General features: G+C 36.9%; 1 protein-coding gene across 19 annotated transcripts in view; it reads right to left on the bottom strand.

Moving 5' to 3' along the window:
* Nucleotides 1-26,085, bottom strand: part of mycbp2 (MYC binding protein 2) — a 115,701-nt gene that overhangs the window by 24,112 nt on the left and 65,504 nt on the right. For 6 of the 19 annotated variants that reach the window (XM_067408849.1, XM_067408852.1, XM_067408856.1 and 3 more), the window contains 17 exons: nt 25,720-25,942; nt 25,216-25,334; nt 22,199-22,286; nt 21,379-21,428; nt 21,113-21,285; nt 20,856-21,000; nt 20,577-20,783; nt 19,295-19,350; nt 19,082-19,197; nt 18,588-18,685; nt 15,839-15,955; nt 13,842-13,982; nt 11,008-11,082; nt 9,320-9,541; nt 6,397-6,529; nt 5,509-5,634; nt 2,361-2,525 (listed from right to left, as the gene is read on the bottom strand). In XM_067408849.1, the coding sequence (XP_067264950.1) occupies nt 2,361-2,525; nt 5,509-5,634; nt 6,397-6,529; nt 9,320-9,541; nt 11,008-11,082; nt 13,842-13,982; nt 15,839-15,955; nt 18,588-18,685; nt 19,082-19,197; nt 19,295-19,350; nt 20,577-20,783; nt 20,856-21,000; nt 21,113-21,285; nt 21,379-21,428; nt 22,199-22,286; nt 25,216-25,334; nt 25,720-25,942 (2,254 nt within the window). The remainder of the gene's footprint in view (nt 1-2,360; nt 2,526-5,508; nt 5,635-6,396; nt 6,530-9,319; nt 9,542-11,007; nt 11,083-13,841; nt 13,983-15,838; nt 15,956-18,587; nt 18,686-19,081; nt 19,198-19,294; nt 19,351-20,576; nt 20,784-20,855; nt 21,001-21,112; nt 21,286-21,378; nt 21,429-22,198; nt 22,287-25,215; nt 25,335-25,719; nt 25,943-26,085) is intronic. The other 13 variants (XM_067408860.1, XM_067408862.1, XM_067408854.1 and 10 more) reach the window with 12 other exon arrangements.

The following is a 26,085-nucleotide window of genomic DNA, read 5'->3' as shown; positions in this document are numbered from 1 at the left end:
GGATGGCACATCAATATGTGCCTTTGCCAGAATGTTTGCTGTGTCTCCCAGCACAGTCTCAAGTGCATGGAGGAGATTCCAGGAGACAGGCAGTTACTCTAGGAGAGCTGGAAAGGGCCGTAGAAGGTTCTTTACCCATCAGCAGAACCGGCATCTGCTCCTTTGTGCAAGGAGGAACAGGATGAGCACTGCCAGAGCCCTACAAAATGACCTCCAGCAGGCCACTGGTGTGAATGTCTCCGACCAAACAATCAGAAACAGGCTTCATGACTGCCTGGCACTGTGGAGCTCGACTGGCATTTGCCACTGAACACCAGAATTGGCAGATCCGCCAATGGCACCCTGTGCTTTTCACAGATAAGAGCAGGTTCACCCTGAGCATGTGATAGATGTGAAAGGATCTGAAGAAGCCGTGGAGAACATTATGCTGCCTGTAACATCGTTCAGCATGACCGGTTTAGTGGTGGGTCAGTTATGGTCTAGGGAGGCATATCCATGGAGGGACACACATACCTCTACAGGCTAGAAAATGGCACCCTGACTGCCATTAGGTATCGGGATGAAATTCTTGGACCCATTGTCAGACCCTACACTGGTGCAGTGGGTCCTGGGTTCCTCCTGGTGCACGACAATGCCCAGCCTTATGTGGTGAGAGTATGCAGGCAGTTCCTGGAGGATGAAAGAATTGATACCCTTGAATGGCCCCCACGCTTGCCTGAACTAAATCCAATAGAACACCTCTGGGACATTATGTTTCGGTCCATCCGACCCCGCCAGGTTGCACCTCAGACTGTCCAGGAGCTCAGTGATGCCCTGGTCCAGATCTGGGAGAAAATACCCCAGGACCACCATCCATCGACTCATTAGGAACATGCCCCAACATTGTCAGGCATGCATACAAGCACGTGTGGGCAATTTTGAGTTGCTGCAATGAAATTTCAGAAAAATTAACTAGACTGCTGCATAATTTTTTCAATTTGATTTTTGGGGTGTCTTTGAATTCAGTCCTCTGTAGGTTGATAATTTTTTATTTTCATCAAACGATGTGGCATCCTTTCATTCCTAATACATTACCCACTCCATATCAGTATAGATATCCAGCATGATATTTTTCCCCATTGTGATCTGATGTGTTTTTCAAAGTGTTCCTTTAATTTTTTTGAGCAGTGTATATGCTTCCAAACTTGACTGGTTCATTGTGATTACTATTTCATTATAATGGCAGGCCAATTTAGCAGACATTAAAAACATTCCATGTCAGATATTTATGGAATATACGTGCATGTCTGACAGATTTTGATAACTGAATGTGAAGAGTTTGACAATTTCACTGAGAATCAACTTGGTTTTGATCAACAAGGCATGTGCATTTAGTTATTGTGCCAAAACGCATGCAATTATTGCTTAAATCAATAATAAATTCAAATCTGATGTGAACAAGAAACTAACTGTTCAGAGATCTGAACTTTGAGAAAAAAATTCTCATTCAAGAATTGAGCCAAAGGGATCGAGAAAAAAACGTAACTTTTTTTTGTGTGTGTGTGGCACACAAATACAAGGTCAGTTTACACGACTGTGTAATTGATGATCGGATCACCAGAGATGGATGTCAATACTAGGTGTAAACCAGGCCAGAGGGACATTTAGGCACTGGAAAGATATATGAATTGAGAAAAAGCAACAAGTAGAAGGACAGACACTGTGAGAGAGACAGAGACTGGTAGAAGCAGGCACGAGGTTAAAATAAAATTGGGCATCAACAAGTGCAGGGAGGATGGCAGAAGAATCAGAATAAAATGGCTGAGTGAGCAGTTATAATGAATGTGGAATGCAGATTAAGAGTATTCTGGCTGTGGAAATATTGAGACACTTTCAAATCCCCAAAAAAACCCCAATTTCATTCTCCTTATGCAGACATTAGTGCATTTTGGATTACACTGTTAAAGGCAAAAGCACTTCATGGTTTTGATTGTGTGGACAGATTCCTGGACCTCTTGGTAATTGTTTTGCAAATGAATAATCAAATTAATCACTGTACATGTAGCAAGCAAATCAAATTAACCTGCAATCAAGTCAACAGAAACATCTGACATGAAACATACTGTTAGTAGCTACAGTGGAAACACAAAAGATGAATTTAAATGTTATTTGGCCACTAAAGTTTAAATGAGATGTGAAAAGAATCACCAATTCAAACATGGCAAGCAAGCAGGTGGACGCCGACAGAAAAGCAGGGGAAATAAGCCTGAACAGAACTCATCACAACCTAAGGGATACTAAACAATTAAGCGCTTAAGACAAGAACAAGCAGCACTTGTGCAAGCAAGCACCGCCACTACCTTATAGATGGACAGACTTACTCGGAAGCTGTGGATGCGGTTGAGGCTGCTGGGAAAGGGATTGTCCAAACACAAATGGACTGTGGACAAGGGAAGTGGGAGGTTTGGCAGCTTGCTCAAATACGGAAGGAGTTGGGAGGAAAGGCCCAGACTGAATGGAATTCAGTATGGCACTCAGCCGGTCACCTGCAATGCGGAAGACAATGGGAGTGCTGTAGCTTATATGATCCTTAAAAGGAGCCATACAAACCCGCTAGTCAGTTTAACGCCCCACACAAGCACTCTCACTGGAAGTAATGGGGTGTGTGAGTGGGTCAGCTGAACCAACGTGAGGGGAATAAGGAATGGGCGGGGGAGCCGTCGGTCAGGTTTTCATGAAACCTCATATCTGGAACATTTACAAGGTCACAGATAAAAGCATTGGCAGACAAAGCCAATGCTATGCTTTCATCCCTTTTATAGTGCAACTCTGTTTTTTTTTTTTTTTGAGGGGGTGGGGGTTTTGTTGTTCCAAATTGTCCTATTTAAGTATTAAACATTTCCCCCCAGTCTCACAGACAAGGCTTAAGCTAGTCCTAGACTAAAATGCATGTTTGTGCTGTTTTGACTGAAAGCAACTTGCACTAACATATCTTAAAATATGACAGTGCCATTGTTTTGTCTCAAGTTGCACACCAGTAATGTTTTTTTTCTAGGGTACATTTATAAAAGCTACTTAAATGTACTAAATGAACTAAGGCTTAAACCTGGATTAGTCTAAACCCTGTCTGTAAAAACCCATATTTTCCAATAATAATCTAACAAGTATTATATCATAAAGATGCAATCTCTGAAAACTAATATTTTAGTTGAGTTGTTAAAGTCAACATTAAAAGATTTCTGTGATGCAAACCCGGCAGGATATTCGGTGAAGAAAAAAAGCAGGATGGCAATTGATTTTATCTATCAGGAACTGGTTGGATCACAAAAAAATTGTAATTTCACAGAGAATGGAACATGATCAGAGTTTGAATTCTGACAGTCCTTTGACCGTTTAAAGTCAAATTCACCCTTGAGAAAATGCTAGGGTATCCCAATGTAAGTATTTTTGGTAAAATTTTTTTTAACTTTTTCTGTTAATAGTTAGTATTGCGTTATACTTTATTGTATTATACTAACATTATTTGTAAATATTGGAAGAATTATAGACAGATAACTGGATATCTTAGGTGACATCGGCCAAAAGAGCAAGTCATTAAATTCTGAAAAAATTGAAATACCTTTTTCCTCTCTGGAAAATCGAGCAATGATGAATCAAGCGCAGTAAGACTAGGAATGAGTATTAAATGAATTAATTAAGGTTAATATTGACTCCAAGTTGAGTTTTAGTCAATAAGCATTTAGTTAAGCTTTATAATTAAGTCAAGGGTTTTTTATTCAGATGTACTAATTTTTAATGAGTATAAGAGGTGATGAAGGACCCATCAGACAGCGGTCTATGGGTAATGCCACTAAGCAGTGGTGCATGAGAACAGTATGGTGAGAGCCAGTGGACAATAAATGGGTAAGACCCAGCTGCAGCACACAGAGTCTTGCCCATGCACACAATGATGCCTTCACACGCCACAGACGACAGCCAAGACACAAATCACAGCATGCAGAACAAAATTACTCTGATTACAGAGCTGAATAAGAACAAATGATTGTGTTTGCTTATTAATCATTTGATGCATGTTTCATATATCTACATTATTACTCAGAACATCACAGTTCAAGGCACAAGGGGTCATACAGCACTTTAAAAAGATAAAAGACAATGTTTGATGTCCAGTATATCCAAGGCTCCATGATGTTTCCATGACTTTTGCTGTTGTTTGTAATAACTGGATAAGGATTTAAAAGTTAATTTACAGATTTCTCTCAAAGATCAACTTTAAGCAGATTAAATATTTTTGAAAGTAGGAAAACAGTTCCTATATTAATGTGCATTATACACTACCACGTAAAAGTTTGGGAACAGTAAGATTTATTTTTTTTTTTTTAATTAATACTTTTATTCAGCAAAGATACATTAAATTGATCAAAAGTGACATTTATACTCTTACATAACATTTCTGTTTCAAATAAATGCTGTTCTTTTGAACATCCTATTCAATCAAGAATCCTGAAAAAAAGTATCACAATATTAAGCAGCACAACTGTTTTCATCATTGATAATATGAAATGTTTCTTGAGAAGCAAATCAGCACATCAGAATGATTTCTGAAGGATAAAATTACATTTTAAAATATATTAAAATGGAAAACAGTAAGTTTAAATTCTAATAATTTTAAGTATTATATTAAGTATCATTTTAAGAACAGCTAGGCACAAGAAAAGTCCTGTCATATTTTCATCAACAGTATGTTAAAAAAAGTTTCATTATCATCATGACACACATAACTTCTCCCTTCACCCCAAATTGCTACCCAGTACTCTAAAGAAAAAAACTGCCAAAAATGCCCATCCCTATACCCTACCTCTTCTTAATCCATTCCCTGTTATTTTTATTATATTCTATTTGTATATAGCACAACTGTACATACAAATTTGTGTAATTTGTTTTGATATTCACATATCTTTTTTTTTATTATTTTACTACCTGTGTACTGTTGTTGTCTCTATGCACAGGAAAATTCTCACCAAAACGAAATTCCTTGTATGCGAAAACATACTAGGCAATAATTCCTTTCTGAGTTCTGAAGTAATAATATTTCACAATATTATAGTTTTTCTGCATTTTTGAACATTAGACACTTCTTTCAAAAACATATTACCGACCCCAAACTTTTGAATGATAGTGTATGAAAAATACACTACTGCTTTAATTTATTAAAGCCAAAAGGTTTTCACCTAAAGAAAAAGACAATTTCAAATATAAGGAACATAAAGGAATCACAGTTAACAGAAAAATCCTGGATGTCTAGCTATTCTACCACCGTTGTATTGAAATCAATTTTGTGAAGTAAAGTTTAATGTATATGGCAATAAACTACCAAGATATATCTGATTAAATATGACAGATATTTAGCAGGAGCATGGTATGAAAAAAATGTTCATTTGGCAGATGGACTGTAACCATATAAACAGAGATGTAGTAATAATAATAAATTGCATTTTATTTCTATCTCTCCCAGATCTTTACTCTCACCTTTGTTGTTGGAGATGCCGTAGTCGAAGCCCTGAGCTCCTGAGCTGCCCATGCCCCTGTTAAACGCCTGAACTGAGAATGGGCTGGGAGGAGGGGTCTGGGCTCCATGCTCCAAAATTGCTTGCTCTGAAACAAAAAGTATTAATAACTGAAATCAATAACTAAAAGCCACCTGTATTTACTGGACTACATGTGCGGCCTTGTTGGTACAGCACATTATTGATTTACAGAATACACTTAAGTGCAAACTGAATGTAATGTTTTCGGACATTTATTTGCATGTTAATTGCAATTTAATGAAAATGTATTTTAGTTTTGCAGTTAGCAGAACTTTAGAGTTTTTTTGAGCCACTTTTGTAGGACTGAAGTACATCTTTATATCGTCGCTGTCATTTTTATTTTTTAAATAAATTATTACTATTGGTTACCCTTTACATCTGTCTGTGGGTTTGCAAATATATAACCAATGAAACTTATTAAAAAGAGCTTGTGATTAAGCTTCGTAACCCCATTGGATCCATCCATATACAAAGGCTAATATTTTATGTATTTGAGGAGCAGAGAACAGTGTCTTAGTCTTGTCGTTGAGTCATAGCTACTTCATCTTTTATAAAATGTGATTTTGCCCCACATAGCTACAATAAACTTTATAACCTGTAATAAAAACATAATGGGCTGCACATGGGGTTGTTTCAATGACTGACAATACACATCTGACATTCATTGCTTTAAAACCTTCTAACTCCCTTTGAGCTTGCTTTTGATAAAATGTTAATAATATGACAAGTGCAAGAGTCTGATCATATATAAAGCCACAACATCAACCTTGACAAGACAGTATTTAATCATTTAAAAAAGCAGCACTTTGGACGAGGATTATTGTGTTACCTTCCTCATGGCGCAGGTACTGGTTTCCCCCTCTGTCTCGGGTCAGAGACCAGGCCTCACCCTCATCGCTCTCACAGAACTCCACCACACTGTTCTTATCCAGCTGAACCCAGGTGCCCTCAGAGTTAATCACCTGATACAGACACAGCTTTATTTACCTCCTCTCTCATACACACCACATCAATCCAGAGGAGCAAGACTGTTTAGCAAACAAACTCAGTGGCAGTTATAAAATAAAGCAAAACATGAAACATGAAAACCATTCAATTCTCAAGATTTATGAAATGAAACCAGTTTGAACAAAGACACTGTTTTAAATTTGACTTGACATTCGTGAGCAGAACAGCAGTATTTGTGCAAGTTGGGAGGCTCATAGGCAACAACTTTAAGAGAGCATTTGAAGACAGCATGACACACCACAACCTCTACCGAAAGAAGAAAGAGGCAAAGTCCAGCCCTTCCATGATCAGACATGGAGACTATTCAAATGCCATAAAAGACAGGTGTTTACCAGGGTTGTGCGCAATTCAGAATTCCCATTCAATTCTTGAATTTGAATTGAGGCAGTAAACAGGATGCAGAATTGTAATTCGAATCTGAATTGAAGGAAGTAGAATTATAACTCAATATAATTCATAGAGATTTCATATAAGTAATTAACAATAATTTGTCAGTATAAATTACACATAAAGACGCTATCAACCAAATAACATAACATATTATATGATATAATATAATCAAAGATAAAAAATTACAGAAAATGCATCACTCGTATTGTTTTAAATGAGAGAAAGTGCAACGCGCAACATGGCGGAATAAGTCCCTCCTTCTAAATTAAAATTGTTGTGATTTCATTGGTGATTTCAAATATGAAATTTAATTGAAAGCTTGGCAAACAACTTGATGGAGAATTTGATGTTTCCCCATTCAAAGATACAGGAACTGCACTTGCATGCCTGAGAGGCGTTTCAAAGTTGGCCGCCGCGTAAAATAACTTGTCTTAAAGGGACTTTGATAATATAATATAATATAATATAATATAATATAATATAATATAATATAATATAATATAATATAATATAATATAATATAATATAATATAATATAATATAATATAATATAATATAATATAATATAATATAATACAATACAATATAATATAATATAATATAATATACACCTTAAAAATGTAGGTCTTCCAAATGGAATATATAGGCATAACTACTCAAAAGAATAAATGGCATTGGGAAAATATAAGCTGAAAATATGCTACCCCGCCCCTCCATCTTCAGCGATCAGGTTTCACTCTCGAGCAGCATGTTTTGTAACTTTGCAAGTTTCCGTTTCCATAGGTTCAATGTTCTGCTCAGTCCCTCATGGCCCAAAAGCTCCACTCATGTGCCACTCACGATCACCGGAAAATCAAAGTCCGCTTAGCCTTGCTGGGCAATGCTGGTAAAATGACGTTACACTCTCATTCACTAATGAGAGTGTGGTGTCATTTTACCAGCTATCTGGTAAAAAAACAGGTATCTGGTCATTTTACCAGCTATCTTGCTATCTGCTCACATGCTGTGATAATAGCTTGTAGGACTTTACTTTATTTTGGTAATTGGTCAAAAAAATACATCTTTTAAATCTGATTCTGTTGCATAGAACTGAATGAAGAATAACATATTGATATATTGAAATTAATAAATGGTGTATCGTTTCTCTACATTATTCGAATCACTTTCAGAATGATATTTTTCCAGCTTTTGAACGATAAAACACAAAAATCCATTCTAATTTAAGGGCTCGCGCATTTAAAATGGCAGAGAATTTAATCGCTAAGGACCAGAAAAAGCCACCATTGTTTGACAATTCAAACACCCTTTTCAAGGATATTTAAAAAAAAAAATGGATATATGGAAAACAATCGGTGATACTTTCAGAATAAATGAATATATTAACGATGAGATCATTATGCCAGGCTAGCAAACAGTGTAACATAAAATTACCTCAGGTATCCGGTGCTAGTTTCGACAACATTGTCTTGCTTCCTTTGAAGTTGCAGTGAAAAAGATAATTTTATTCCACTATTGACTTAGTCAGCTAAATTCACTGTTAGATTAGATCGATTACACTAGCTAGATTCAGAGCATGCATTGGACATCTGCCGGTTAAAGCCATGTAAATGCAACAAGAACAGCTGTACACACTTTGAAACCGCAACGCATGAGTTTAGAACAAACAGACCATTATCGTTCGTTGGTGTGGACGCAAATATAGTTATCTTTATAGTTATCGTTCTTGGATTTTCATTCAGTGCATCCTTAGTAAATATGTTTTGTTTAAAAACCTATTTGACTCATTTAACTCCTCAGTTGTGTGACTGTGCTGAATTTCTTTGAATTACAATTCAGTAAATTCCTCTTCCTATCATTCCAATTCCAGTTCTATATCCTGTGGGTCACAGTAAATTCAATTCAAATTCACATTCACAAATCGAAAGGGAACCCATTCTTAATTCTGAATTTTGCTCAACCCAGGCATTTACAAAGTGGAAATTATGAAATGACTTCAGTTTTTGTTGTAATTCACATGCTTCCTGCCATCACTGTTAATAGGTAATTTATTAATTATTTAATCACACAGATTTTCCTGCAGAGCATGCCATATTACACTGTACAGTTACTGTGCAAAAGCTGAAGCCATGCTTGGTGGTTCTTGAAAGGGAATTTAATAATGTGTACAGAATGACAACACACCCACACCAGAGCCATAGCATGTATGGCCTCTACCAAAAGAAGTTACTCAAAGGGTTCTCTAATTGTCTAAAGAAAAATGAAGAATTTGTGTTACAGAAACTGCAGAACTAGCAAGAAATCTGGCTAATTAGTCATTTATTGGCAGCCACAGTAACACAGTTGGGAGTCCATACCTCGCCTACCGCCTTGACTTTGTTCCCCAGAACTAACATTCCAATGGGGATACCTCTAAGGTTTGGGCAGCTTCTGATGTTGTGACCCGAAGGTCCGGTCTTCACTACCTTATAAAGACCCGGTCCGCCACCCTGGCCTGCGCCCAGGTCACGTACAGTGGCGTCATGAGAAGGGTGGCCACTGGTCTCCTTTTCATAATCATCCAAATTTGACCTGCCCTCCTGCAAAACCAAAGGACACCAGTTACTTTAAGTTTGAAAGCAAGTCTTACCTTGTAAAATTATGTCCTTAAAATAAATATTATTCAATCTAATTTCTTCAGATTAAAAGACAATGAGTCTTCATTTTAGGGTCAATGACAAATAAGGATGTCCAATATGATGACAAAGAAAAATCTTTCAAAAATCTAGCTTATCAGTCCATAGAAATGTCTGCAGTAAAACTGGCCACATTACAGATAATACTATTATCAACATCTTTTGTTGTTGTTGTTGTTAAAGAATTTCAACCTTTATGATTTTTTTTTTTAAGAGAATCATTATGATTGCAGGACAGTTACACAACCTTGACATTATTTTTTACACAATAATACCTAAAAAAATTAAAGGAATTTTCATATAAGCAGCATATCCATGCCATTGTTAATGTATTTTTGAATATTATTTATTCAAAAATACATTTACAACTAAATTCATGCAGACAATAGACAATTAATCTGAAAGGGGGAAAAAAGTGACATCACTGACCCTTTCAACATCATTTGCTACCAGGATGAAGTACCTGCTTACATCAGCAATACATAGACCAATTGTGCCTCTACATACAAATAAGATTTTACAAATCTTTACAAATATTATGTTATCCTAATTGTAACATGTCACTAATTTTAGGTTGAGGAATGAAGATAATTATAACACATAACAGTGTGTTCTGATGCCAGGTACTACTGACAATATTATATGGACATGCTGTTCAAGAACATAAATCATTTTGCCTTTGTGTGACAAAAAACAAATCCAAAACATGCATTCACATATTGTTTTTTTGTTGTTGTTGTTTTTTATTATTATTATTTTTTTTTTTTAAAGGAATAGATCACCCAAAATGAAAATTCTGTCACTATGATTATGAATTGCTATTTTTTTAACCATGGAACACATTAGGGGAATTTCTTAGAATCTTTTCTATATATGATTATTTTCTATATATGATTCTTTATATATCATCTTTAACATCAACATTTTTGCATGAATGATTTTTGGAGCTTGACGGATTCCTGAATTGCAGAATTCAGAATTCACCTTCTGTGTTCCATGGAAAACAACATTTTTATTTTTGAGTAAACTATTCCTTTAAATCATCATGCAACAGACTTAATTGTTTCAATTGTGAACTACAGAAGGAAAACGCAAAAAGCTTTAACCAAGGTTAACAAACAATGTAATGAGCATTTGGTTGTTACAAAACACTTTAAACGTATTACTGGAAACTTTGTGCATACAAAGAAAAAAATAAAATATATTTTTGTGTCACTCACACAATTTACACAATTAAACATGCAAATCTGATGATGCTCCAATGATACATGTACAAATCACAATTTGAAACGTCTCGAAATCATGAGAAACACTGGTGAAAAGCAAAGCAGCAGCCAAGCTACAACACACCTCATCTTCTGACAACTCACCTGGGGAAAACAAGATAAGGTCGTCCAAGACAAAAAGTCGATATCCCTGACTCCTTGGCTAGCGCTAAAGATATTCTGAGCAACAGATTATATGCAAGTCAAAACACGGTCGGGAATTACCTTCAATCAGAAACGCAGATGGTATGGTTTGTCTTTTTTTGGAAGAGATGGGTTTGATATAGTGACAGTTTGTTTGGGTATATTTTATTTCTTTCGAATTTTCTTCATGATACAGTAAGAGAAGCACTTAAAGGTTAAGAAGGTCTAACAAATGAAACAATCCTAAATCTAGAATTCTGGGATCTGCTGAAGATAATAACTGCGAATTTTGCAACAAAAGTCAAATCACATCAAAATACAGCAAATGAAAAATAAATCACATAACAAATATGAAGATTCATAATCTTCCAAAAAAGATTGGTGGTGTGTCATGCTGTTCATACTAGGAGCCTTGATGACATTTTCACAACCAGAGGTAATTATGCTCTCAGAATCATGGCCCACTTTCGGGCCTTGAGTTCAGACAACAGCTTGTTTCATGGCAGAACCTCATTAAAAGTTGTGGGACCCCGACAGCTAAAAATTTAAACAGATCAACCACTTTAAAATTGTTGAAAAGGTTTCAGGGCCATTGAGCAAATTTAAGCAAATTAATCTTCATCTGTTTATGAATCTATCTTTACAGATTGGCTAATATGAAGAGGTTTTCACGGAGCTCATACTTCTTTACTGTCATGACCAGGAAACAGCAAAGCTTTGTTCATTGATATTCAGTATCACACAAGAGCTATTTTTCACACCACATATGATGAATAACAACACAGTAGGGCTGCACAATTAATTGAATAGATGAAGATAATGGTTGACGCAACAAACTAATCATGAACTGTCGATTACAGCATTCGCTTTAGGTGCATCTCTGTCACTTTGTTTGTGCATTGGAGAATCTATAGGCCTGTTAGTAATCGCAATCAGTTCTAATGAGCAAATTTTTAAGCAGTGTTTTGTGTTTCATTTCAGTAATGAAAAAGAAAGCTGTAGAAATATCACGTGACACTCAAAAAAGCAGTAGAAGCAAAGCGAAAAGCATTGTGACATGTTGCACTGCTAACTAACAGCTAACCCGGGATACACCAAGCCGACGGTCAGCCGTCAGGCAGTTTTTGAGAATTGGTCAGCTTAGTTTTTTCGGTGTGTTCTGTACCATTGGCTGTAGTCGGACGACGTCGGGGTTTATTGGTCGATTCAGTGTGATCTGCATCAGGACCATCGATAAGAGAAAGAACTCTGATTGGCTGCACGAGAATACATTTTGCAATTTTGCTGATGAAAGCGAACAATGCTGTTATAATTGTTCCAGAGCATTCGAATGCACAAATATTTTTATAACAACACGAGCCGACTGGAATGAAAAAAGGGATCAGCATGGTTGATATTCAAAATGGTAAGCAATCACTTTGTTTACGGTTTGTGAATCTGCTGTCCTAGTTTCACTTTCCTTTTTTGAATGACGCGGTAGTCCTTTTGGAGTGTTCAAGCCATTTTGGCCAAGACGCATCCGACGAGATTCAACAACACAGCTTTCGTCACCGCTAGTTCTTTTGACGTCGGCTTGTTGTGTCCCAGACATTTCAATGTAGATCAGGGATGGGGACCTTCGGTCCTGGAGGGCCACTGTCCTGCAGAGTTTAGCTCCAACCCTAATCAATCACAGCGGAACAAGCTAATCAATGTCAAGAAAGCAACAGGTAGGTGAGTTGTTTTTTTTTTTTTTCAGGGTTGGAGCTAAACTCTGCAGGACAGTGGCTCTCCAGGTCCGAAGTTGCCCATCCCTGATGTAGATGGTGTGAAACCTAACATACAGCGGAACAAGTTGACATGCCAAAACTAGAACACTCCTGTTAAGGCTGAAATACACTACTTGACTTTTGCAAAGGTTTTTGCCTCGACTTGCAGTCTGGAAGAGTCAACGCTAGTTGTCGAAAGTCAGGGCATTCGTAGTTTTCGCAGAAAATCATATAGTTTATGTTAGCTTCACACTACAATTCCATTGAGTTTGAGGATGTCAAACATGTTTGATATTTCGAACCAATCTTAAAATGCATATTGCATAATGCATATTTATCATGTGTCTCCTAACAACAAGACTTATGTTTTTGAGTGAGTTTGTGTTCAGAACGTTTAGTACATGATGCCCAGCTTTTGTCTGTAATCATTTACAAAGTCAGCAAGTGTGTAATGCATAGTGTCTTAAAATCTTTTCAGATTTTAAAAAGTCCTTTAGTGTCTTCCAGCCTTTATAATAAACAAGGTGTAGATGTGGAGTAAATTGTATTATAAAAAAGGAACATAATATTTTAAAGCGAACACTATTAATTGGAATAAATAACTGCAATAAAAATGCCAAAGGATAAATTCGACACAATATGAACAATGTCATAATGGTGCAGCCCTACAAAAACAGTATGCATGAGTTAGTGTCTTTCAACCAGGAGTTAATAAGACAAGGGACTGGCAACATGCACCCCCCCCAGCTTACCAATTTCCATCCTGGTCTCTGAGTGATCGTGCCCAAACTAAACTACAGAGTAGCACTAACACATGCAAGGACACATTTTGTTGGCCTTTGTAAGTAATCAACACAGCATGCTTGAAGACATTTGGGAGTGGGTAATTAGATGGCCATGATTCACTGCAAAAAGAGCCAAACTAAAGTATATCAAATGATCATCCTAAAACGTGACTGAAGTTAAGCTGACAGTTACAAATCCCGTTCCCAAATGAGCAGTGTAGAGGCTCCAGCTAATCTACGAAGGGGGAGGCCTTTTACTTACGTCGACGGGGACCAGGAGGCTTCTGCCCAGATGCTGGTTAAAAGAGAGGCACCAGGCTTCAGTGTACCCATTCATGTTGGGAACATACTTCTTTACTGTTTCATCATTCAGTCTGAGCCAGACACCATCATCATTGTGGATCTATGGGAAACAAGCAACAGAGCGGAGCCATGCCCTCCTGTAACTGCTAACACGCCCCTCGCATGAGCCTCTGAGGCTGCAGAACCAATTGCGTAAATGAGCGGGACCAAACAGTTGGATTTACAGTGGATGTCCAGTTGTGTTGCAAGAAAATGAGATGCATCATCTACAGAATTTGTATATGCATGTAGGGCCTGAGAGCAGGGAACAACAGGCCCTTTCACGTAACTTATGTTGGGGCTTCAAGACACTGCTCAGCGCAAGCGTTACGCGCCACTCTGAGCATGTGAAGACTGTTGCCATGTCATCGAAGGGTATTTCTACGGGTTTGCCAGTTAGCAAGAAAGCAGGAAGTCAACACTACCACTCAAAAGTTTGGACATATGTGTGTCCAAATATTTAAATAAATCAAATACAATTCTATATCCACTTTTTATCCAATTTTCATTTACTATCCCCTCTAACTCATCCATTAAAAAAAGAGGTATTAATCAGCAAAACTAATTTTAAGCATTAAACAAAGTTCTTTAGATTTTATACTACATTATATAAATAATTAATATATAATACACTACCATTCAAAATTTTGGTGCAAGTAAGATATTTTGCTGTAATAAATACTTTTAAGAATATATTAATTTGATCAAAATGAACAGTAATAACATTTATAACAATGTTATAAAAGATTTCTATTTCAAATAAATGTAGTTTTTTTTACTTTACATTTACCAAGTCTTGGAAAAAAAAAATGATATATTATATATATTGCTGTTTTTACTGTAGTTTTGATCAAATAAATCCAGCATTGGTGTGCCTTCTTTCATAAACAAAGAAAATGTTATGGGCCAAACTTTAAACGGTAGTGTAATATAAAAATAACAGATAACCGATATTAAAGGGATAGTTCACCCAAAAATTTACTCACCCTCAAGTTGTTCCAAACCTGTATGAGTTTCTTTCTTCTGTTGTACATAAAGGAAGATATTTTGAAGAATGTTTGTAACCAAACAGTTGCTGGATGCCATTGATTTCTATAGTAGGAAAATTTTCTGGTCCCATTGACTTTCATAGTAATTTTTTCCTACTATAGAAATCAATCGCGTCCAGCAACCGTTTGGTTACAAACATTCTTCAAAATATCTTCGTTTATGTACAACAGAAGAAAGAAACTCATACAGGTTTGGAACAACTTGAGGGTGAGTAAATGATGACAGAATTTTCATTTTTGGGTGAACTGTCCCTTTAAGCTATAATATAATTAAAACATGAAAAAGATAAATATAGTAATCTAAAATTAAAGTAATCGTGAAATTAAACAAATTCAAGTCAAGTGTGTCCAAAATTTTGACTGGTAGGGGTTTTTTTTATATCCAGTTTGACCTGCCATGCAAACGTCATGCAATTTTCCAATCAGGTGAGCTTTGAAAGATCAACGGCAAATGGGTGAGTGAAACGCTGACGCTTCTCTCTATAGAGTTCAATGCACTGCTGGTTCATGTGAAAGGGCCTTTAATGCAACCGACAGCTTTGAGGATGTGAGGTTGGATCTTATAGGAGTATCAGTGATTGGCATGCAACGATGTGCTGGGAAAGATAGTTCTTATATGAGCTTTAACTACAGCCTCAAAGTCTCCTGCATGTAAATGAAGCAAAGGATAGGCAAAAAAAAATGCTTCTGACCAAATGAAAAGTAAATTTGAAAGCTCAGAAAGATGCAGAAATTGTTTTAAAAGCCTTTTGTTTTAAAACAGAAATAATCCATTAATCACTCATAATTATGTTCACTGATTAAAGGAAGAGAAAACAGAAAAGGACTTAAATACAGAACATTTTGGCCCTATTCTAGAGCGCTTTACCTCGTCAATGAATGTGATGGTGCCATTGACTTGGACTATGCCTATTTGTTCGCTCTGCAGAGAAGGGTGACTACGCACACGCAGCCCTGCGCTGTCCTTGGCCACAAATTTGCGCACCTGAGAGAAGCAGAGGGGGAGAGACAGAGAAAGTGAGACAGATGAGAAGATGACAGGAAGCTGCATTCAGAGAGCAAGGATTCACAGCAGAGAGAGAACAGAACCCGCACATCCTGTCAGACAAGAGAAACGTCAGTCCATCCAATGAGCTGTGAGACATTCAGCAGCAAAGAGCAGGAAAGACATTTGATTTTTGCGCAGTTGTGTTGCTTGTTTCCCAGTTTAATACACAGTAAAAAAAAATACAGTGTAGAAATAAACAGTGACACTATTTGCACTCGAATATAAACAGCTCAGAGACCACACAGCTATTTTACACCAACAGTCTAGTCTCTAGTCTCCACACTAACTGTCTAATTATAAATAAAAAGAAACAAAAAGTATTTAACTTAGTCCCTGTGGTCCGTCAAGTAATATAAGCTCATAAAAGCTGTGTGTAATAATTATAAAACATGACTACTTACTTATTAAATAATTATAAAATAATAAATTAAAGACTTTTTGATTGATTTTAGCTTGTCAAGCCGCAAGATGTCAACTTCCAGAAAGTATTTAACGTCATAAATAATATTCATAAAATAAATGCAGTAATCGTATACTATCTGCTTCACAGTAAAAAAATTTTGGTCACCATTTCCAGAGAATGACAGTCCAGTAGTGAACATATACACTACTAGGGTTGGGAACCGAGAACCGGTTCTCATCCGGAACCGGTAGTGTTTTTTGGAAAGAACCGGAACCGTGCAAGATTTCTAAGTTTCGGTTCCGAAAACGGTTCTGGTGTAATGGGTGGTCGAAGTACGGGGAGCGTATCCTTTCATAGAGATGTCTCACATCATGAATATTATAGCAATGAATGCACTGAAAAGCCCTCGCGCGGCGTTACTCATATACGCAAGATTTCAATAGAGAGAGAAAGAGACGTGCTCAAACCTGCACGATTAATCTTTAAAAGATCGCGTTCTCGATTTCATCACCCACATGATTGCCCCTGTATATTAAACCTTTGACAAAAGTAAAATCGCGACATTCAAACCTGCGTTTGCACTGCTGTTAATCTGAAGAGAGTTGTAATGTGTATAAACAGCTTCACAAACAATCTTTTCAAAAGCACAGTAGGCTATCATTATTTCTGTGTGACAAATAGGCCTATTCCAATTATAACAGAAGTATACAAAAGTTTATTATTCAGGTAGAAACGCTGATGTTTATGTATAATAAATTACCTTCTGTTCTGAAAGTGACGACTGTATCGATTGCATTGTTACGCCACAAGGTGGCAACAAATTTACTGTTAAAAATGTGTCTATCAATGAATCATTCTGTCAGAAACAAGTCTTTATGTATCCAACTTACAAAAATATTCTGTTTCACCTGTCTGAATCTTACATGTTTGTTAAAGCATCTTATCTAATTTGTTGTAACACTTTATAAGGTTCATTTATGAACTAACCATCAGTAATACCTTTGCTACTGTATTTGTTAATCTTTGTTAATGTTAATAAAAATACAGCCGTTCAGAGATGTTACTTCACAGTGCATTAACTAATGTTAACAAATACAACTCTTCATTTTAATAATGTAAATGTTGAAATTAACATTAACAAAGATTATAAATGCTGTAGAAATGCAGTTCATTATTAGTTCATGTTAATGTAGTTAACTAATGAACCTTATTGTAAAGTGTTAGCGAGTTTGTTAAATTAATTTTACACAAAAAGGACTGTTTGAGTCGAGTATTGTGCATTTTTCCCTTACTACTTTTTTTTAATAGTTGTTTAATTATTTTAATGGAACCGGAATCGTTAGGCAGAACCGGAATCGGAACCGGAATTTCTCACGACTCCCAACCCTATACACTACCATTCAAAAGTTTGGGGCCAGTTTTTTTTTTTTTTTTTTGAAGGAAAGTTCGGGTGTATTAGTACCGTGCACACCCAGGTTCGTCTGGATGATGTGAACACTGTTTTCAGATCTCAGGTGTGCACCCACGAACCATACCAGAGTCCGCCTAAAGAGGGTGGTCTGTGGTATGGTTCACTGCTGATATGTGCACAATCGTACTAAATCGCAAAAGTGAATCGCTATTGATGATGTATGATTCAATAAAACTTTGTGTCACTTTCCTGACAAGCGTGACTGACACACTGCAAGCAGAGAGAATAAATATCTTATTTCTGTGGTACATTTTTGCATTACATTCGCAACAGACAGACACAAGTCCCGTTATGTGCTGAGGCTTTGGAAGCAAAACCAAAGGGTTAAAAAAAGATGCGAGCATCTCTATCCCTTTATAGCCATTACCTAGCAACAAGGGTATGTGGCTTGCAGTTTGATAAAGCAAGCGTACTGTAGTTTGGACCCAAGTAATATAAAATGTTCATAGACATGTTTACTAATAAATTTGTATGACTTTTGAGGCATATTAGACTGATTTCTGAAGGATAATATAGCATTTTACTGTATTTTTGATCAAATAAATACAGCTTTGGTGAGTTTAAGAGACTTCTTTCAGAAATATTGTACCGACCCCAAAATTTTGAGTGTAAAATGAATGAAGTGGCTGGACCTAACACATCTGATTGAGTAGTCATCTCAGCACTTTTTTTAACTGCTTAACTCAGGAACTCACCTTGCTAGGTTGTGGTTCAGCTTTGGGTTTGACCATCTGTGTGCCAGGAGGGATCATTCCTTTGGGTGGGTCTTTGACTTCGACCTCCAAACCAGCATCTGAGCAAATATTATTTGGTCCAAAAAAAAAAAAAAAAATCATGACTAATGAGCTCTATAATATCAATAGTTAAACTCAAACCACACTGTTTCAAAACAGCAAGGACTTTATGTACCATGACTATAGTATAGGAGCCCCTAAAGGGACATGACAAAAATGTCAATGCCTTTGCATTCTCTCACAAAACATTTAGCAAGCGAATGCAAAGTTTCTCAGGAGAATGTAAAACATTTGCGAGTGAACACAAAAGCATTGAAATCATTTTTATGTCAATGTCCCTTTAGTGGCTCAATACTCATATTTTTTCATGTAAACACAATTTTTTACATTTTCCTTAAATATTTCTATAATGAACAGCTCTAATACAAAGCTAATAAAACCTGAAATGCAGTTACCGATCTCAATGCCATCAATGGTCACATGAATGGTGTAAAGTCCAACCGCACCAGGGGTCCAGTTAGCGCTATATGTGCCGTCTGTGTTGGCCCGGATAAGCATGTTCTCACTGGGCCTGAGTAAAAAGCAGACAAACCCAACTTGAAACCTGTTCTTACATTTGAATGTTGACTGTAATATGTATATGTCAGGTAGGAAGATAGTCTTGGAACCTCTTTGGGGTCGGTGAGGCAAAGCGAAGCTCTTCAAACGAATAATTTTCATATGCCTGGACAAAAAATAAAGACAGTAAGTGACAGTGTAAGAAAAACTTGTAAAACCATGTAATGCAATGACATTTACACATTCTGAAGTCATCATCCAATGAAAATTAAAATGATATATTTTGTAAATGCATCTTATTGATCTTACTGTGAATGATTCATCCGTGCATATTTTTAAAAAAATGTTTTGATCTAGTAATGTTTAATCAAAATGTCATAACTGGATCCTCCAGTGAAATGACAAACTTCTCTCTAGTGGCGTATACAGGACTTCTCCAATCATTTATAACCCTTAAAGGGATAGTTCACCCAAAAATGGAAGTTTTGTCATCATTTACTCACCCTCAAGTTGTTCCAAGTCTGTATGAGTTTCTTTCTTCTGCTGAACACAAAAGAAGATATTTTGAAGAATGTTGGTAACCAAACAGTTGATGGGCCCCATTGACTTCCATAATATGAAAGAGAAAAAAAAATACTATGAAGTCACTGGCTACCGTCAACTGTCTGGTTACCAACATTCTTTAAAATATCTTCTTTTGTGTTCAGCAGAAGAAAGAAACTCACACTGGTTTGAACATGAGGGTGAGTAAATGATTTTCATCAAAGTCCAGCCCATCTATAATAATATGGAAATTTGCATTCACATTTTTTATTTATTTTATTTTTTTCACATAATCTCTCAAAATCTAATTAACAACTGATTGATAGAATTATATTCCTGACATATATAACAATATGGAAGAAGATCTGTCACTACTTCTGTTACTTTGTGTGGAGAACAGGGCGGGCGAGAGCCGTGAGGGAACGGCGCAAGGCCAGTGGGGCGAGAGTTAATGAGCTTCACCTGGGAGGTGCACTGGCCTTGAGTCTCTCACGGAGGAGCTCCGGAAGCATAAAAGGAGGAGCGATGACAGTGAAGTACGAGAGAGGACCAGGCCTGGACTTTACGTTATGTTTTATTATGTTTGTGTGGCCCTCACGGACGTCTGCCCGCATTACTTTCCTTTGGTTTTTGGTTTATTTATATATTAAAGTTTGTTAAATGTTCGCCGGTTCCCGCCTCCTTCTTCCCACATCTACGAACCGCGTTACACTTTGTTACTTAAGTGTACAAATTAAGGCTGCATGGAGGGGATATTGAGACTTCAGATTTATTTTGATGAATTGGGCAACTCTAGTCCAAATTTTGTTTGAGTAGACTATAATTATCAAATCAATAGATGAGAGGAACCTTCATCATGGTGATGGCGATATAACGTGCTTCTTTGATGATCATAGGTTCGTATGTCGCCTCCAGTTTGGGTGCTGGGTGGCCACCAAATGTGAGATCAGTTCCTGATGCAGAATTAGAGGAGCTGCCTGGCAAACGCTGCTGTTTCTTCATGTTCTCCTGCTGGATAGACTTCTTCTGAGAGACAGGAACAGCCTTGACTTCAACCTACAACACAGAGCAAGGGCAATTAGATGTGCCATTTTCATAACACACCATTTGATTCAGAAAGACGCTAACCTTCATGTTTGGCACATGCACAACATCTCCATATTGGTCTTTGGTCTGCACCACAACAGTAGTGGGCCAGCCACAGCGGATGTCATCTTTGTTCAGAATGAGTGAGGTCTTCTGAGGGTCTGCGTAGGAGTCTGGCTGAAGCCACCTGGGAAAGTAGAATGGTACAGATGCTTGGATGAGGGCTTTAAGTTATCAAAAGACCCATAAAGTACATATTCTTTGTGAATAAAGGGAGCTGTAAAATGTTTGATACAGACCTGGCAAGCCGCCCACCACTGGAGTTCTGCACGCAGGTAATGAAGTCCTCTAGGAAGGAGTGTTCGTTAGTCTGCAAGTGCAGTGGCAGGTTCCCCTCCAGTGCCTCTAGGATTGTGGGAGAGTGAGAGAGGGCCAGTCCCTTTCCCAGGAGCCCTGAGTGGGCTTTACACACCTGCTCAACACAAACACACGCTTAGGAGCACATTCTGAAGATGTGCAGCACTCAAAACAAACACACACAACAAAACTATTTCTAATTTAGTACCTGGAGTGAGGCTTCCTCTAAAATCTCCAAATCCTCCTCCAGTTCATTCCCTGTAGGATGGTAAATAATCCATACAATCAGATCAAAAAAGACAAGGAAGGAAGTTCTTGCTTATTATTTTATCAGTGCCACCAATAAAAGAAATATTAACAGCGTAACAGCAGCTCAAATGTTTCAAACAGTGCAGCTTTTCCAGTAATAATCTACTTTTTAGTATCAGTATATCATGAGAAAACACAAAATTACTGTTTAAATGTCAAGTTGTATTATGCTTTACAGTAAGCGAAGGCAATAGCTTTAAACATTTTGTTTCATTCTAGTGAATCAGTTCATTCAGAAGGTTCACATAAATTAACTGATTTCTAAAAAGTTATTTTTTAGCAAAATATTTAGTTAAATTAAAATTCTTATTATTATTATTAATGTTGAAAAAAAAAAATGTAAAAAACGGTGATGCACTTTTTTCAAGATTCTTTGATGAATAGAATGTTCAAAAGAACAGCATTTATTTGAAATGGAAATCTTACAGAAAACATTATACATGTCTTTACTGTCACTTTTGATCAATTAATATGAGCTTACTGGGAAAAAAAGCATTTCTTTCCATCAAAAACAACGTAAAAACGTAAAAAAAATTCTTACCGACTCCAAACTTTGGAATGGTATTGTATGTTTTAAAAAGGCATTTAAAAGATATTGCCAACTGTAGTTACGGACAGATTGTGTTAGTTAGCCGCTTCAACTGCTTTAAATTATGAGCATTATGAGCACCAGTTTCTATGCATCTTCTCCAACACCAGTAAGCAGCAGTCATTCTTACCTATGGGTAGGGCAAGATCCTTTTTCATGAGTGCAGCTGCACACATGCTTCCTAAATACGCCAATTCCTTCTCCAGCTGAATAATTCCCTGAAACCACAGCCACATGACAAATGTCTCAAATACATGTGCAGTATGAACCACTAATCCTTTCTCTGCTCCAAAGCAATGCTTAACAGAGATGCTAGCAGTGGTAGACACAAAATATTTTTTTATTTAGGATGTCCAAGCTGAAATGGTTCATACTCACAGTTCAATACACATGCTTATACAAAATCATACACAAATTTCAAGATTCGATTCAATTTTGATTCACAAGTTTTCAATTCAATCCTGATTCCGATTCATTTGGATTTATATCAGGTACAGTACTAATACTGTAAACTATACAGGGAACCATGCCAGGTGTTATATTACTATAATATTAATGGTAAAATTTAATTTATTTTGCACATAAAGCAGTTTCTATAATAATGCTATAATAATATCTCTTTTAATGACAATGCTTCAACTGTTTTTTTGAAATATAATCATTTAAATGGTGGCTGTCATAAAACTTGTTTTCATGACAGATTTATTCAAACATGCATTAAATATTGAAGAACAGGTTAAGAAAAAAAATATAATGAATATGTAATAGTGCACATATTTAGCAAAATGCTTTCCTTTAGTGTTGATTTTTCTAGCTAAGCACCGAGCTATGGGCATGATTTCCCGATAACGTTAACGATAACGTCTCTTAGTGTGCTCTGAAGACTCTAAAGGTAGACCTTAACTGAAGATATACTGTTTCTAGGCGTGTTCTCCGAACTATCCCTTAGGAGGTTGCTTAAGATACACCCTCTTAAGTGTGACGTTACTAGGTGCTGTACATGGCGGTGGTGCTGAATTGATTGATATCGATAATTCACTCTATGCAGGGTCTGCTTCACTGCGTTATGTGAGAAAGGGTGATCTTTATAAAAGAAGCACTTCAGAAGTAGAAATTGCATTTATCAGGACTCGTGTGATCTTATAAAAATAATCCAAATTGCAAACTAAATCTATATTGCAATTCATCTATATTCTGAGGGCTCTATATTCTAGATGAGCCCCCAGAGTGAGTTTAAGGTGACCATTATTTTAGAACATTATTTTAGAATGTGTTAATTATCGGATTTACGAAAAGTTTTGTTAAGCTAAATGTCACTAGATGACATCATAATGGCAAATTCATCGATCTATATAAATATTAATATAGATCAGTGGGCAAAATAAAAATCTAGATAAAGGTTTGTCCAAGAAGTTGTTAGATTTGTCCCTAAACTTTTGAAAAAAAGTCTCAAAAGGGGTGGGGAAGTCACTAAATCTAGTGACAAAATCGGCATAGACATCAGTGTACGGAATTTGATTTTAACAAACTATAAATGTCTTTTTTATATAGCCTAGTACTTCATTCAAATGTGTATTCACATGTCTGAAACCTAAAATAAACCTGACTGAAAATACTAAATAGTCTCTGGCTCAGTACTAAAGCACATTTGAATTTAGCAGCAAATCTTTGCATTTTATTCTTTGTCATTATCCTAATTGAACACTGGGTGTATTACAACTTCAGAATTTTATTAGTATAGACCATCAACAGTGATTAGGTATAGCTAAAGGGGGTCGCACAACGGATGAGAAGCTCAGCGCCACGCCGAGTCTCGTAACTCACATGTTATATACACGCAAGCTAAATTTTGAATCGTCTCCTGATAGAAGAGCTGCACGATGGGTGAGTTTTAAGTCGACGGGGAAACGTTACATATGCCTATGCTTATATTTCGCACTAAGGTTAGTGAACATGGAAAAATGGCACAACAGAGCAAAATGAAAGAAATGGCTATGTTTATTATACATTTTTAGACTTTATTCAAGCTGTTAAATTAAGAATGTAAAACGTATGTATTTTGCAGCACAGGGTGAAGTCAGTATGTACATTAACGACGATTTGAGAGAAATATAATATAAATTTAATGTAAAACAATGTATATGGCGCTCTGTGGCGCGGCAGGATTTTGAACAACTTCCTGAGTCGTAGCTGGGCGCTGCGGACAGGCGCAGAATGCCGCCGCTGGTGTGCGTACATGCGTTCAAATTTTAAAGACGTGGCGCCTTAAGAGTGGTCCAGACCAACCTTACGAACTAATGACTTAATTAATTACGAACGTATACTTAATTAAGAAGGTTTCGGGAAACAAGTATTAACGTTTAGGTACAGCTTAAGGTATAATTTAAGAAGACGAAGAGTTAAGAAGGTTTCGGGAAATCCAGCCCAGGTCATTCAATAACTTTCCTGAGGTAAAGGTAACATTATGTGTCACAGTGTTTACCAAGCTGTTTTTATGACATCTTTCTGCAATTGAAACGCTGTGATATGATACATTTCAGTAAGTTGTGTCTTTCATCATACCTGCTGATGTACATTCATGTTTATTTCATGCTAGTATTTTACCATTTTAACTAGTAATAAAGAGGAAGAGCTGACTGACTGATGACTTCATGTGCGCTCAGCACTGCTTGAACTGAGGCGCTACAGCGATCTGTCACGCCACATTAAATAGTGCTAAAACTGTATTTATTGTTTGAATTTCATATTAAAATGTACATAATATGAAAGAACAGAGCACAAAGCTTATCGTGATTATTGGAAGGGAGGTGCGCTACAAATAATGTTTAGTGAAGTTTGGTTCACACTTTAACTTAAACAGCACAGAGTAATTGATTGTGCTCCTTTCGTTCACTAGGTATTGATATTGGTTAAGAAAAATAAGAACTGATTAAAATCGAGAAATCAATAAATTCAACCTAGCCATACAGAGCTGTTCATGTTTCATCTAAACATTCCTATAAATGTTGACATGCAAATTATGTGTCATTTATCAGTGCGGGGCCACTTGTTTTTACAAGTGAGGTAAAATGGGCTCCTCAAACATTTCATGCATCAAGCTCAGGTTTAAGACACATCCATATTGTTTTGCAAGTAGAAATTTCATACCTCATCAACACCAGGGTTAAACTCATAACCGACAGCAACACATTTGAATCCGTAGAAACAGGCTTTCTCATCTTTCACGTAATCTGATGCAGTTTCCAAGGAGAACTGGGCTTCGTTACCTTACATTAGGAAATGGAAAGAGTTAACGAGTGAGCCAGTGTAGCATAACTCATTTTGAATAATAATAAGATGGGCAGCTGCCCATATAATCACAGTCCTCATGGAGATAATATTCTTTTAACAACCCCACAACCTTCCTGTTGAGATATGGTGTTTATAATCCCTCTCTGGGACCACATATAAAAAATTTATCTGTTGACAGCTTAAAGATTCTCACTCAAGTTCCTGGAAGTGGTGTTAAGTAAACATCTCAATTAATGTCTTCTTTTTAATTAGTAAAGATCAACAAACACTTTCTGCAGCCCACGTCAGGAGCACCTTAATCAGCATGAAGGCATAAAGTAAATATTTATAAAGCTTGGTGGAAGGGGACATCACCGTTACCTGGCAGCACTAAGACAGCGGTGGGCCAGCCTGTGGAGCCAGAGAACTTCTTGAGCTCGGTCCAGCTGTTGATGGTCTCGTGAGCCAGAGCTTTGGAGCCGAGCCCAGAGAAGTGCATCGATCGGCTGGGGATCAGGAGACGGAGGACATCTTCAGGCTGTGCCGTGCCACACTGAGGATCAAACTCAACGGTCATCCAGCGAACGCAGTCTGGGAAGGAAACCTGAAAATCCAGAGCATGGAAATGTGATTTTGTAGGTACACTAGTCATACTGCATCTCAATTTGTAACAAGAAAATTAATTTTTGTCAAGACAAGCTCTGAATGTTGGCTTGATAAAGACTTAAAATGTTGGAGGAAAAAAAA

Source organism: Chanodichthys erythropterus, chromosome 14 (assembly GCF_024489055.1).
Source record: "Chanodichthys erythropterus isolate Z2021 chromosome 14, ASM2448905v1, whole genome shotgun sequence".
NCBI lineage: Eukaryota > Metazoa > Chordata > Actinopteri > Cypriniformes > Xenocyprididae > Chanodichthys > Chanodichthys erythropterus.
The sequence above is the reverse complement of the archived record's forward strand: the minus strand, read 5'-3'. Positions and strand labels throughout refer to the sequence as shown.